General features: G+C 46.5%; 1 protein-coding gene across 1 annotated transcript in view; it reads right to left on the minus strand.

Annotated features, from left to right (window-relative positions):
- Positions 1-545: 545 nt before the first annotated feature.
- Positions 546-15642, minus strand: part of LOC116977413 (calcium-activated chloride channel regulator 1-like) — a 31686-nt gene continuing 16589 nt past the window's right edge. Inside the window, exons 9-14 of the mRNA XM_033027841.1 lie at positions 10539-10645; positions 10229-10450; positions 8733-9003; positions 5272-5439; positions 1756-1992; positions 546-1108 (exon numbers count right to left, since the gene is read on the minus strand). Of these exons, the coding sequence (XP_032883732.1) occupies positions 546-1108; positions 1756-1992; positions 5272-5439; positions 8733-9003; positions 10229-10450; positions 10539-10645 (1568 nt within the window). The remainder of the gene's footprint in view (positions 1109-1755; positions 1993-5271; positions 5440-8732; positions 9004-10228; positions 10451-10538; positions 10646-15642) is intronic.

Genomic DNA, 15642 nt, shown 5'->3' on the forward strand with positions numbered 1-15642 from the left:
ACTCAGAATTGTTCACAGAGTGCAGAATATAGTTCTCAAATCAGGGCCCCAAAACTGCAGGTAATGGCTTAAACCCGGTGTTACAAGGAAAATTCTAGGACACATAGTTTGTACCCAATTTAAGGAATCAGTTGTTGTAAAATGTCAGCCCAAAACACAAAAGAAAACTGGAGTCACATAGAAAACTTAGGGTTATTCTAACAAACCTTCAAAATACTTATTTAATACAAATTGGCTTGAAGGCTTTTGATGTTGTCGTCTCTGAAACTAGTTGGAGATTTATTGAGAAAAACAATCATTTATTGAGAAACTAACTATTGAGAAATGTTGTAAAATAATAAAATGAACAATCGATTTTTGTTGCTTGTGATGAATACTTAAAATGAAGTCAAGGACGACCAATTCTAACTTATGAGGAGGTGGGGAGGAGAATGGGATTGAGAGTGCAAGATAAGTCAGCCATGACTGAATGGCGGAGTAGACTTGATGGGCTGAATGGTGTAATTCTGCTCCTGGAACTTATGGATTTACTGATGGCAAGTGTCTTAACTGGGTGAGACTCTCTTACGACCTCTGGTAGCCACAATGCACACGGTTATGGCAATGATCAGAGTTACGACAACAACAAGACAACAAACTATCAGAACAATTGTTGTAACATCAATCACCGGAGAGTTATTAGGTTGGGACGATGAGCCAGGGTGCACGGATGAGCCAGGGTGCACGGATGAGCCAGGGCGCACGGATGAGCCAGGGCGCACGGATGAGCCAGGGTGCACGGATGTGGTTCGACGAGGTGAATGAGCTGTTGTCGGTGGCTGCGACTGGTTTGGTGGGCTGGTCGGGCTAGGTTGAACTGGACGCGCCATTACCAAGGCAGCCGGTGCTATATTCGACAACGCTGAAGCTTGATTTGCCTTATCAAATGTAATGACACCAAAGTAGATTTCAGTCCCGTTTTTCAATTGAATATTCTCAGAGATTAAAAACGATTCCTTGGAGCTTGCAGTCTGAGGATTCAACCCAGTGGTGTTAATCTTGTGAGTCGATTGAAAATTATTTTTCAGCTGTGTGAAGTTCTTGCTCATCCTTATTTCATAATGGGATGCTAAACGAAGAAGAACAGAAAAAAACATGAAAGCAAGTTAATTCACAAAAGAAAGACCACTCAAACTTTGTTATTGTAACATGCTAATAAAATATTCACTCAGATTTTGTTAGGGAAGAACCGGGTCACGATCATAAGTAATAGGAGCAGAATTAGGCCATTCGGCCAATCAAGTCTACCCCACCATTCAGTCATGGCTGATCTATCTCTCCCTCCTAACCCCATTCTCCTGCCTTCTCCACATAACCCCTGACACCCGTACTAATCAAGAATCTATCCATCTCTGCCTTAAATATATAGATTGGCATGACCTCCACAGTTTTCTGTGGCTAAAGAATTCGACAGATTCACCACCCTCTGTCAAAAGAAATTCCTCCTCATCTCCTTCCTTAAGGAATGTCCTTTGATTCTAAGACTATAACCTCTAGTCCTAGATTCTCCCACTAGTGGAAACATCCTCTCCACATCCAAGGTGCAGTATATCCCCACACTACAGAGGTACATGTGATAATAAACTAAACTCAAACGCAGGATTGTCACTGAACAGTATGCAAAAAAAAGAGTTCCAATGCACATAGGTACATCTGACAATAAAGCACCATTGAACGATTGAATAATTTATACATTAAATAATAATTTTTAATTACCATTTCCTTGATCCAGATCGTCTCCTGGCGCTGTCCAGTTCAGTTGTATGTTATCGTGGACTATTGTTGCTTTAAGATCCATGATTTTACTCGGGGGGAACACGTCAGGAATAGATCCTGTAGGAGGTACATTACTTACTAAACAGGTGCCACCTGATTTAACTCTTTGAAAACTTCCCAGTTTCTGAGTGTTGTCACCAATGGACGGTGGCCGAGATGGGTTTTGTTGAATTTGTCCTAAAAGAAAAAGAAAAGGCCACGTTTCGGAAAAAGGGTCAAGATATCTAAAATCTATTGTGAAATGACACCGCAGGCTGCAAGATGAAAGAACGAGTTATCGACGATTAGGAAGCAATGTGGAGTACATGCCCCAGTCGGCATCAATGGTGCCGAGGTGGAAATGGTTGAGAGCTTCAATGATCTGTCGTTGATCAACCACACTGATGTGGCAGTCAAGATGCCTCTACTTCCTGAGGAGACTGAGGACATTTGGCATGTCTCCAATGACTCTCACAAATATCTACAGATGCACCGTAGAAAGCGTACTGTCGGGTTGCATCACAGCTTGGTTTTGAAACAGCTCTGTCCAAGACCATGAGAAATTGAAGAGAGTTGTAGATGTAGCCCAATCCATCTCACAAACACTGTAGACTCCGTCTGGGCCTTGGAAAAGCAGCCAACGCAATCAAAGTCTTGTCCCACCCCGGTTATTCCTTATTCTCCCTGTTCCCATCTGGCAGAAGGTATCGAGTTTGAAAGCATGCACTACCAGACTCAGGAACAGCTTATTTCCTTCTCTTTACATAAACTAGGGTACAGTCTGATTCACCTCTACCTCATTGTGGGCATTGGACTTTGTCTGTGGAACTGATTCACTTCAATGCTGAGAACTGTATTACTTACTTTGCTCTATAGACTATACTTGATTGTATTTATAGCACGCAATGAAAAAGCTTGTCACTGTACCTTGGTACACGTGAAATATTGTTGATATTAAGAGGGGTGATCCAACATCTTAATGGAAAGGGGAACAGTGGGAGGAGGAACCCACAAACATTTTACGTCAGAGGCAGGGCAGAAAGAGATAAATGTATGAATGACCAGCGCCAGAGGACTTGAGAATTCGGGAGAGACTCTTGCCTTATAGAGGCAGGGTTTTGGGGGGGAGGGGGGGGCTAAGAGTTAACAAGGATTTCATCACAAGTGGTATTTATTTTATATTGTGATTTTCCAAGTGTTATCATGCAGTGAGGACACTGGGCAATGGACAAGTGGACAATTGGGTACTGGATGCAGAATAAAGGAACTGCAGATGCTGCTTTACATTAAAAATGACACAAACTGCTGGAGTAACTCAGCAGGTCAGGCAGCATCGCTGGAGAACATGGATTGGCAACTTTTCGGGTCGGGACCCTTCTATGGATTGATTGTAGGGAAGAGGATGAAGGCAGGAAGAGAGAAGGAGCAGGACAAAGCGCGAACACAGGGTTGATAGGGGTTCATAGAAACATAGAAAATAGGTGCAGGTGTGGGCCACTTAGTACTTCGAGCTAGCCACCATTCAATATGATCATGGCTGATCATCCAAAATCAGCACCCCGTTCTGGCTTTTTCCCCATATCCCTTTGCCCGTAGAGCTAAATAACTCTTTCTTGAAAACATCCAGTGAATTGGCCTCCGCTGCCTTCTGTGGCAGAGAATTCCACAGATTGACAACTCTCTGGGTGAAAAGGTTTTTCCTAATCTCAGTTCTAAATGGCCTACCCCTTATTCTTATACTGTGACCCCTGGTTCTGGACCCCAACAGAGGGAACATTTTTCCTGCATCTACCCTGTCCAAGAATTTTATATGTTTCTATGAGATCCACTCTCATCATTCTAAATTCCATCAAATATAATCCCATTCGACCCATTCTTTCATCATATGTCAGTCCCGCCATCCCAGGATTTAACCTGGTGAACCTACGCTGCACTCCCTCAATACCAGTAATGTCCTTCCTTAAATTAGGAGACCAAAATTGCACACAATACTCCAGATGAGGTCTCACCAGGGCCCTGTACAACTGCAGTAGGACCTCCTTGCTCCTAAACTCAAATCCTCTCGCAATGAAGACCAACATGCCATTAGCTTTCTTCACTGCCTGCTGTACCTTCATGCTTACTTTCAGTGACCGATGTACAAGCACACCCAGGTCTCGTTGCACCTCCACTTCTCCTAATCTGACACCATTCAGATAATAATCTGCCTTCCTGTTCTTGCCGCCAAAGTGGATAACCTCACATTTATCCACATTATACTGCATCTGCCATGCTTCTGCCCACTTACCCAACCTATCCAAGTCACCCTGCAGCCTCATAGCATCCTCCTTGCTGCTCACACTGCCACCCTGCTTTGTGTCTTCCGCAAACTTAGAGATGTTACATTTAATTCCCTCGCCTTAATCGTTAATATATATTGTAAACAACTGGGGGCTCAGCACCGAGCCTTGTGGCACCCCACTGGGCACTGACTGGACAAAGGACAAAGATGAAAAAAACTGAACGTGTGAGACCAGAGGAAGGAATGTAGGTGGAAGCAGGATACTGGATGAGATGAGATGGGAATATGAAGGATGGGAGATTGTCCTTGAGACCATGGCATTTAGAGTCATTGAATCTTACAGTGTGAAAACAGGACCCTCGGCCCAACCTGCTCACACTGGCCAACATGTCCCACTACACTAGTCCCACCTACCTGCGATTGGCCCATATCCCTTTAAACCGGTCTTATCCATGCACCTGTCTAAATGTTGCTATAAAGTTGCGATAGTACCTGGCTGCTTGTTCCGTACACCCTGGCAGCTTGTTCCATACACCCACCACCCTTGTGTAAAAATGTTGCCCCTCAGATTCACATCAAATCCTTCCCCCCTCAGCTTAAACCTATGTCGTCTGGTTCTTGAAGTTTGTCAAGTCTAGGGATAGCAAGGTAATGGGCCTGTCCCACTTAGGCAATTTTTTAGGCAACTTCAGGCGACTAGGCTGTCGCCACAAGGTCCCCGGTGGGCGCCGTGGTGTCGCCTGTATGGTCGTGAGCAGTCTCCTGAGTAGCCCAAAGAGTCGTAGTGTCTTTCTGGTCGCCACTGGATTTTCAACATGTTGAAAAATGTTCGGCAACAGTGGCGACCGTGGGTTTGACGCCCATGAGCGTAGCTTGACGTAGGTGCTGTCGTAGGTTGTCGCCAGGTTAAGTAAGGTTGTCGCCAGGATGTCGTAGGTTGTTGCCAGGTGACGCAGGTTGTCACCGGTGCTGACCGGTGAATTCTATTGTCGTATTCGTCGGCAGTCGCCTACAAATTCACGTAAGTGGAACAGGCCCATTAGTCCAGTCGCCGGTTTTTCGGCGACCTGCTACGAATATGACAATCGCCAGCAGTTGCCTAAGTGGGACAGGCCCATAAGAGTCCCAATGGCACTTGGGCTAAGGTGGTGATACTGTCAACATCAATGTGTAGCATTTATCCATCAATACATTACCATTCTGCACATATCCAGGGATGTACAGGGCACGACCATGCCTTCTGGCCGATAATCTTGTCACTCCATCTTTTCCTTGAACATTTATTTTGAAGCTGTACCGTCCATTTCCACCAAATTTAACAAAGTATCTAGAATAAATGCCATCGTTTTCAACCGCGTCAGGACCTGAAGACAACAAAGCAAATAAAGCTTATATAATGGCGTGCACAGGAAATTACGATATGTTAATTTTGTTTAGAACATCCTTTAATACATTGCTATAGTAGCAATGTCACAAAATTTTGAGATTTTAAAAATCAAGTCTTTAATTTATCCCATCAGATAAAGCATAAAAAGAAGTTTAATTTGACGCCTAATTCGCTTTTATATCTTCAGTATTAAAAAAGTTATGGCCTTTTTCATACTCGGAAATTTTCATCTTGTTCCCTATTGCTTTTTCATTGACTTCAAAAGCTGTGATCGAGAACATTTAAAAGCCCATAACTTTCTTAAAATTTAAGAGAACTGAAAGAAATGTTCAGTTATTATAGATTGAAGCATTCTGAAACAAATATGAAACAATCTTACTTAGATGACTTGAAATTAAAGCATATAATAAATAATAAATTTTATATTTAATGGGCGCCTTTCATACAAAATCTCAAGGACACCTTACATAATAACATATAATCGGAATATAACAAGTAATAAAGACATCACAGAGACACAAATTAAAAACAGGATTCAATCCAAAAACAGAAAATCAAAAACAGTGTGAAGAGGGAGCAGCGGCAACCAATTCGCGCCAGCGTCCACTCTCTCTTCACGGCAGCCATCTTGGACACAGACCTACAGGACTACAATTAGACAAAAAAATCATCCCCCCACAGTGGATAGCACTGTGGAGGAAGGCACAATGTCCAGTCCCCACCCCATGTTCACCCCAAAGTCATGCCTATTGAGGCCACCGCAATTGCCTCTACGGAGGCCCGATGTTCCTGGCCGTTCTCACCGGGTGGTCTTGCCCCGGCGTCGGGAGAGTCCTTTTGGTGGCTGGGCCACTTGGAACGGCCGCTTCCTGGTTGGAGCCCGCGGCTGCCGAAGCCGACAAGGCCGCGCCGGTTTGGAGCACCCAGGCTCCCGTTGGTAAAGTTGGCGACGCCTCTCCGCTCCGCAGCCCGGAGTTGTTGCTCTCGGCGGTCCAGCTCGCCAGAGCTCCAGCGCGTCGCTCCAGCGCGGCGACCCAGGCAAGGGATCGCCCGCTCCACTCCGCTCCGCTCCAACGCTCCAATGCTGTGCCGCCGCCGAGGCCGAGGTGCTGGGCGGTTCCCGCCAGGAAACGGCGCTCCAAGCCCGCAGGTAGGCCACGAGGATGGGTCAACGGGCAGCCCGGAGAAAAGGCTGCCACACCGACCAGGTAGGGACCTAGAAATTCAGTTAATACCTACCCCCCACATTAAAAAGACCATATCCCCTACAAACAAAAAACAGGACTCACTAAAAACTATTAAAAAAACGGATTTAAAACGGACGGCTGCTGGCTAGCAGCCGTTCACCAAGGGATATAGTTAGTTAGTTACCTAATTGTAGCAAATTACAAAATTCAATTACTAGATCTAAACATCTATCCATTTCTTAAGAATAGATTAACATTTTTAAATAGCCTAAGTGTCCAAATAACATTCACACAATAATTCAGAATATAACATAATTTTTAAATCTCATTGTCATGGGTTTATAGGCCAAATGGAAGGAATTTAATGTTTAATACCTGTAAATTAATGGCCATTTAAATCAGCTTGCGAGTGGGATTTTCTGGAACGGGACCATTTGGAACGTTGAGGTTGCGGTGATTTAGTCCCCATATTGACAGCAAATACACTGCCGGTTTGTTCGGGGACTAAATCACCGTTTCGCAACTTAAAATGTGAATTAAATACATCTTAAGAAACACTTTTATACAAAAAAAAAAAACTACTTTCTTTTACCTGTCCCCTACATAAAATCCGGCCCCGTTGTCGACATTGACGGCTTCAGAAGCTGATTTTAAAATCATTCCAGCGATTAACTTGTCGGGCGAATTTTTTTTAAAAACACACAGAACGGACGTTGGAACGATTCTTTAGCAACATCTTGCACTCCAACAAAATATAATTCAGGACCAGGTCGGAAATAAAACGCGTTTTAACCTCGCCCCCCCCCCCCCTCAAACGCGCCAAAATCGCGCTTACGGCCAGTGGCAGAAATGCAGTGCCGCTGAAGGTAAGTATTGTAACATACCTAGCTATAGCACTCAAACCTCTGATTATCTGACCATTATCACATTGCTGCAATCAAATGGGACTATAGAGCAATCTTCACAAATGCTGCTTCCCAAAGAATTTTCATTTCATAAGTGATAGTAGATAAGACCACCAGGGGCGCCGGGGAGATGGCAGCCCTGCCGGCAGACTTTTCCTTTTTTTTTCTTTTTGTTATTTTTTAGTGCGTTAATAGTTTGTTTAATGTTCTTCGGTATGTTTTATGTGGGGGGAGGGGGGACGGGATTGGGGGAAACTTGTTTTCAGGTTTCGGATCACTTTCTCCGGGCTCTGCGACCTACCATCGCTGGAGGCCTCTTCGGACTATCGTGAGCCCCACCGCGGGGCATGGACTTAACATCGGAGCGGATCACTTGCCTGGGATCGCTCCCACCGCGGACTTACAATCAAGGGCTCCCAGTCTCGGGAGAGGCTAGTCGGGAGCTCCAATGCAGCGGAAGGCTCAACCAGCCCCGACGCGAGGTTCGATTGCCCGGCGCGGGGGAGCTGACATCCCCCAGATGCAGGAGCTGATCGACTCGACGTGGAGGGCCTGAAAGCCGCCAGCTACGGGAGTCAAGGTCGTCATGTCAACGGAGGGCTCGAGGCCCCTGACCGAGGAAGAACAAAAGGAAGGACTTTAACTTTTTTTCGCCTTCCATCACAGTGAGGAATGTGTAGGAGTCACTGTGGTGGATGCTCATGTTAAAATGTGTTTTTGAGTGATCTGTTGCTTTTAATTGTATGACTGACCTGGCCAATGAAATTCCTCGTATGTTGCAAAACACACTTGGTGAATAAAGTGTGATTCTGATACTGATAGGAGCAGAACCTGCCCATCTGTGGAAGAGTCTAGTTCCTACACCGGCCTTATCAGTCATCTCTGAGGCCTCAAAACCAGAGAGGAAGGAAGGAAGTCATCCTTAATCCTGACGGAAGCTGAAGCTCTTTTGTGGGAAAATGCCGCGCACAAAATCGTTGCCTCATTTCCTGTATTGAACCATGTCTACACTTCAATTATACCTCAAGGTCTAGACCCTATTCCTTTTCACCAGAGGTGCTGAGTTACTCCAGCTTTTTGTCTCATACTTCAACGCCTGTTATGCTCTGTAGCTCTCGGAAAGGAACATGCATGATTCGTTATAGTCGCTTCGTTCTCGTTCTTTCACGTGCGTTTACCTGCGCCATTGTCCAGAAGGTCAACGATGATAGACTTGCCATCTGCCCGCTCCACTGTGGCTGACACTTTAGCGTTAATGACTGGCAGAAAGCCGTGACTGACCTCTGCGAAAATGACCAGGGGGCTCGGATACGTCGATGTACCCTGATTGATGTGAGCATTGACAGTGATAGGTGGAACACCAGCATCCGCTGCGCGGGACATCACAGTGATGCTCAGAACCTGGTTTGCAGCATCCATATTCTTTATCGAGTATCTCCATGATCCTGTCTGATAGAAAGTCACGCCACTTTAATATGCAATACAGAGAGCAAATCAAAATCAACAAAAAGAGAAAACATGAAATCCAATAAGAAACATGGGTATTAAATCATGAGACGAATAGATCAGGTAGACATGATAATTGCTCGTTTCTAAGCTTCCCCCCAGTCTAGTTTCAGTAAAAACACTAAATCAAGCACTTGAAACAACTACATTTTATTTTACCAAAAGCGCGTCACAGATCACACTCTGTACCTATCCCACCGCGGGTTCGATCCTCGCGTCTGCCTGTTCAAGCCCTCTAGGCCTCGCTCAGACAGAGGCACTCCAGAAGGTTACGCGGTCCTGAGCGCTCTTCCAGGAGATCGACGCCGAGCCTCGTGATCACGGACTATTATATGTCCCGGGACCTTGTGGGGCCGAACCACATGGGGGTGGTCTCTTAATCACCCAATTACAGATATTAATTAACCCCATACATAACAGGCATTTCCCTAACCCAACGATACAACAGTTTAATACATTGTATTCACAACGGACTTCGAGATGAAGTCAACTTGGAAACATTTACCCTGATTAACAAAAAACCCAGACAAGGCTTAACACCTCATCTAATCAACACTTGGCAAAGTCAAACTCTGCAACATTATTTACAACTATTTACAAGATGTATGTCTGGTTTGCAGCCAGCCAATCCATTCTATGCTTTTTGCACCAGATTGGCAGGGTTTGTAGGGCTTCCCATTCTTTGCATGCAAATTGTATCTAAGCTTCAGACACACTGGCACCTCTCCGCAGCCTGTCCCAGCTCTGCAGAGAGTAATTCCAATTTGACCAAATCTCCCAGCAACCCTGAAACTTAACCCCATTTTGAAGCCCTAGCTGGTCCAATTTAGCCAGGATTAACAGACGCACAGAGTCTCTTGCCCAGAGTAGGGGAATCGAGGATCTGAGGACATACAATAGGTTTAGGGTGAAGGGGGAAAGAATTAATAGGAATCTGAGGGGTAACTTTTTCACACAAAGGGTGGTGGATGTATGGAACAAGGTTCCAGAGGAGGTAGTTGAGGCAGGGACAATCCCAACGTTTAAGAGACAGTTAGACAGGTACATGGATAGGACATGTTTGGAGGGATATGGACCAAACGCAGGCAGATGGGACTAGTGTAGCTAGGACATGTTGGGCAGAGGGGCCTGTTTTCACACTGTATGACTCTATGACACCATGACATACCTCTGCAGTGCCAGGAATAGCAAGTCGTCCTGTAAGCGAAGTGTTGTCTATGTCAAAGCTTGTATCATTGTAGATCTTTCCCCGAGGATCACGAACTAAGATGGATGGTGTACCTCCCTGCCACGTCATTACAAAGAACGTGTCGTTCCCAACGGTTTTATCAATGAAAACTGTACCGTTTGACCAACTATTACTGCTGATGAGCTTTCCAGAACTTTCAAGCTGTAACCAAAGAGAAGAAATGTTTTTAATCCGGTGAGGCAGTTATTTCCAGCAAACATGGTCTGGAATGTTGCTCAATGAATCAAACCTGGATTGACTGCTGGTTAATGTCACTATTCCCTGATACTAATCCGGTGAATGCATTAACTAGTCCATTTTCATCCACGTTATCTGTGGCCAAAAAATGTAAGCCATCTGATAATTGAAGAACAAAAAATTGTAGTGTTAACATAGAGGTCATTAACAATTTCATTGATCCATTTCGGTACATGTGACAATAAAACACTCTTGACTCTTGAAAGGGAAAATATTTACACAAGATATCAATCACGTTATCTATACATAACTAGAACTGACCTTCCTATCTTCCGGTTTGTGCAAAAACGGTACGCGATAGCGCTACGATTTTCCTCCAGCTTACTCAATGTTCTCCTATGTTGTGATAGCACCAAGTTTTGTTCCAATCGGTGGAAGCTGGTAAGAGTTATTGAGGTTTAAAAAAAAATTAAACCGCGCGTGCGCAGATCGATTGCCTCTCCTGCCATTCAGCGGCGCGTGGATTTGTCCCTTCTACTGTCACTCCACGGGAGGCTCTGGATGGCCGGTGGGGGTCTCCAACCGGACACAATTTTCGGAGGGAGGGACCGGAAATGGCCCGACCCGACCCAACCCAACCAGGCCCAGCCAAGAGTCGGAGATGGCGTCAACGTCACTAAATGGAAAGCGGAGATTCTGATCCCGGCGGAGGAGAACAACCCTGTGAGTCCCCATCGCACCCCCAACCCCTTCCCCTCTGGTCCCCCTCGCTGGCTCCTGCCCCCCTACCCCATGTTACCGCACTCTCCCCCATGGCTCTACCTCCATCTTTTCTGCGAGCTCTCTCCCATCCCTTTCCCCACACCCCTGCCCCCACACCTCTCCCTCCCCACAACCCCCCCCCACAACCCTTCCTCCCACACACCCCTCCCTCCCACCCCCACAACCCCCCCGCCCACACTCCCCTCTCCCCCACAACCCCTCCGCCCACATACCCCCCACTCACCCCTGCCCTCCCACAACCCCTCTGCCCACACATACCCCCTCACACCCCCTCCCCCCACAATCCCCCACCCACACAGCCCTCTCCCCCACAACCTTCCTCCCCATCCCCCCACAACACCTCCTCCCCCCCACAACACCCCCTCCCCCTCACAACCCCCCATCACCCCCACACACCTCTCCCCCACCCACAACCTCCCTCGCCCCCACAACCTCCCCGCCCACACACACACCCCTCTCCTCCACATCCACCCCCGCCCACACACACCCCTCCCCAAACCACCCCCTCCCACATCCTCACCCCCCCCACACCCCGCCCACACACACCTACTCCCCCCCCACATCTCTCCTCCCCCCTCACAAACCCCTCCCGCCCACATACACACTTCCCCTCCCACCCACCCCCCCCCCCCCCGTAGTGACTGGGACCCAACAGGTCCCACTTAGTCCGGTTCAATAATAAAGCAGATTAAAGCTGACGAGGGAATGAACTGAATGCACGAAGATGCCCGCAAGAAATTGTCGAGTATCATGGGCACAGCCCAGAACATCACCCAAATCAATCTGCCTTCATGGTCTCCGTTTACATCCCACGCTACCTCGGTAAGGCCGCCAGCGCAATCAAGGACGAGGCCGCACCCTGGCCACTCACTCTTCACCTCTGTTCCATTGGCCAAAAGGCACAGAAGTGTGAGAACGCTCACCTCCAGATTCAGGGACAGTTTTTTCCCAGCTGTTATCAGGCAACTGAACCATCCTACCACAAGTAGAGAGCAGTCCTCAACTACTATCTACCTTGTGGGTGACCCTCAGACTATGTTTGATTTGGGGTTTTTTAATTAATTTTTTTATAGGGACAGTGCATTAATGAACATTTGCATGTAAATATGCGAGATTGTAGCCAATCAGTAGCTAATTTCCGTCTCTAGTCCCAGATAAAGGTAGGGTGAAGTGTCTTGCCCAAGGACACAACGACAGTACACACTCCAAGGAGGATTCGAACCGAACACTTAGCCCATTGCCCAGGGAGGTCAAGGACACCGCTGGTGCCTCTGGCTGCTACAAATGCGAGAAGTGCATCCAGGTAGAGCTCCTGAAGGGCCGTGTTGGGGAACTGGAGAAGCAAGTGGATGACCTCCGCTTCGTCCGAGAAGCGGAGTCGTTCCTCGACAAGTCCTACAGTACGATTGTTACACCAAAGGTACTGGAAGAGAGAAGGTGGGAGACAGTGAGAACGGGAGGGAAGCATGGAATGCCAACGTCCCCGGGTGTTGTACCTCTTGTGAACAGGTTCACCCACTTAGAAACTGTCGGGACAGAAGAGGTGTTTACACTGGGCGGCGGACTGGCTTGTGATGCGAATAGGGCTGTTGAGCCAAAACCAAAAAGGCCTAAGGCAGGCAACGCCATTGTAGTGGGAGACTCCATTGTGAGAGGTACGGACAGGGGTTTCTGCGGCAACAGACGGGATGCGAGGATGGTGTGCTGCTTTCCTGGTGCCAGGATCCAGGATGTCACGGACAGAGTGCAGAAAATCCTCAAGGGCGAAGGTGAACATCCGGAAGTGGTTGTGCATGTCGGCACAAACGATGTCGGAAAGAAGGGGATGAATATTCTGCAGCGTGACTTTAGAGAGCACGGAAAAATGCTGAAAAGCAGGACCTCCAGGGTTGTTATCTCCGGGGTGCTTCCAGTTCCTCGTGCTGGCGAGAGCAGGAACAGGGAGATACGGGACCTGAACGTGTGGCTGAGGAACTGGTGCACGGGGCAGGGATTTAGATTCTTAGATCACTGGGATCTGTTTTGGGGTAAGGGGGAACTGTACAAAAGGGACGGATTGCATCTTAACAGGTGTGGGACAAGCATTCTGGCAGGCAGGTTTGCCACTGCTACACGGGTGGTTTTACGCTGAATAAGGGGGGTGGGGTGTCGAATGGGATAGTGGAGGATGGAGTTAAAGGGAAAGGGTTTCTAAAATGTGTGAGCGTAGAGACAGAGGGGTGTAAAATGAGGGTAGAAGCAACAGGTAGCAAGGTGAAAAGTAAAAGTGGCAGGCCGGCAAATCCAGGGCAAAAATCAAAAAGGGCCACTTTTCAACATAATTGTATAAGGGGTAAGAGTGTTGTAAAAACAAGCCTGAAGGCTTTGTGTCTCAATGCAAGGAGCATTCGTAATAAGGTGGATGAGTTGAATGTGCAGATAGCTATTAATGACTATGATATAGTTGGGATCACGGAGACATGGCTCCAGGGTGACCAAGGCTGGGAGCTGAACATCCAGGGATATTCAATATTCAGGAGGGATAGAGAGAAAGGAAAAGGAGGTGGGGTAGCGTTGCTGGTTAGAGAGGAGATTAACGCAATGGAAAGAAGGACATTAGTTTGGAGGATGTGGAATCGGTATGGGTAGAGCTGCGAAACACTAAGGGGCAGAAAACGCTGGTGGGTGTTGTGTACAGGCCACCTAACAGTAGTAGTGAAGTTGGAGATGGTATCAAACAGGAAATTAGAAATGCGTGCGACAAAGGCAAAACCGTTATAATGGGTGACTTCAAACTACATATAGATTGGGTGAATCAAATTGGCAGGGGTGCTGAGGAAGAGGATTTCTTGGAATGTATGCGGGATAGTTATCTAAATCAACATGTAGAGGAACCAACGAGAGAGCAGGCTATTTTAGACTGGGTATTGAGTAATGAGGAAGGGTTAGTTAGCAGTCTTGTTGTACGTGCCCCCTCGGGCAAGAGTGACCATAATATGGTTGAGTTCTTCATTAGGATGGAGAGTGACATTGTTAATTCAGAAACAATGGTTCTGAACTTAAAGAAAGGTAACTTTGAGGGTATGAGACGTGAATTGGCCAAGATTGACTGGCAATTAATTCTAAAAGGGTTGACGGTGGATATGCAATGGAAGACATTTAAAGACTGCATGGATGAACTACAAAAATTGTTCATCCCAGTTTGGCAAAAGAATAAATCAGGGAAGGTAGTACATCCGTGGATAACAAGGGAAATCAGGGATATTATCAAAGCGAAGGATGATGCGTACAAATTAGCCAGAAAAAGCAGCATACCGGAGGACTGGGAGAAATTCAGCGACCAGCAAAGGAGGACAAAGGGCTTAATTAGGAAAGGAAAAATAGATTATGAAAGAAAACTGGCAGGGAACATAAAAACTGACTGCAAAAGTGTTTATAGATATGTGAAAAGAAAGAGATTAGTTAAAACAAATGTAGGTCCCTTGCAGTCAGAAACAGGTGAGTTGATCATGGGGAACAAGGATATGGTGGACCAATTGAATAACTACTTTGGTTCCGTCTTCACTAAGGAAGACATAAATAATCTGCCGGAAATAGCAGGGGACCGCGGGTCAAAGGAGTTGGAGGAATTGAGTGAAATCCAGGTTAGCCGGGGTGTGGTGTTGGGTAAATTGAATGGATTAAAAGCCGATAAATCCCCAGGGCCAGATAGGCTGCATCCCAGAGTACTTAAGGAAGTAGCTCCAGAAATAGTGGATGCATTAGTGATAATCTTTCAAAACTCTTTAGATTCTGGAGTAGTTCCTGAGGATTGGCGGGTAGCAAACGTAACCCCACTATTTAAAAAGGGAGGGAGAGAGAAAACGGGGAATTACAGACCAGTTAGTCTAACATCGGTAGTGGGGAAACTGCTAGAGTCAGTTATTAAAGATGGGATAGCAGCACATTTGGAAAGTGGTGAAATCATTGGACAAAGTCAGCATGGATTTACAAAAGGTAAATCATGTCTGACGAATCTTATAGAATTTTTCGAGGATGTAACTAGTAGCGTGGATAGGGGAGAACCAGTGGATGTGGTGTATGTGGACTTCCAGAAGGCTTTCGACAAGGTCCCACATAAGAGATTAGTATACAAACTTAAAGCACACGGCATTGGGGGTTCAGTATTGATGTGGATAGAGAACTGGCTGGCAAACAGGAAGCAAAGAGTAGGAGTAAACGGGTCCTTTTCACAATGGCAGGCAGTGACTAGTGGGGTACCGCAAGGCTCAGTGCTGGGACCCCAGCTATTTACAATATATATTAATGATCTGGATGAGGGAATTGAAGGCAATATCTCCAAGTTTGCGGATGACACTAAGCTGGGGGGCAGTGTTAGCTGTGAGGAGGATGCT

Source organism: Amblyraja radiata, chromosome 10 (genome assembly GCF_010909765.2).
Source record: "Amblyraja radiata isolate CabotCenter1 chromosome 10, sAmbRad1.1.pri, whole genome shotgun sequence".
Classification (NCBI taxonomy): Eukaryota; Metazoa; Chordata; class Chondrichthyes; order Rajiformes; family Rajidae; genus Amblyraja; species Amblyraja radiata.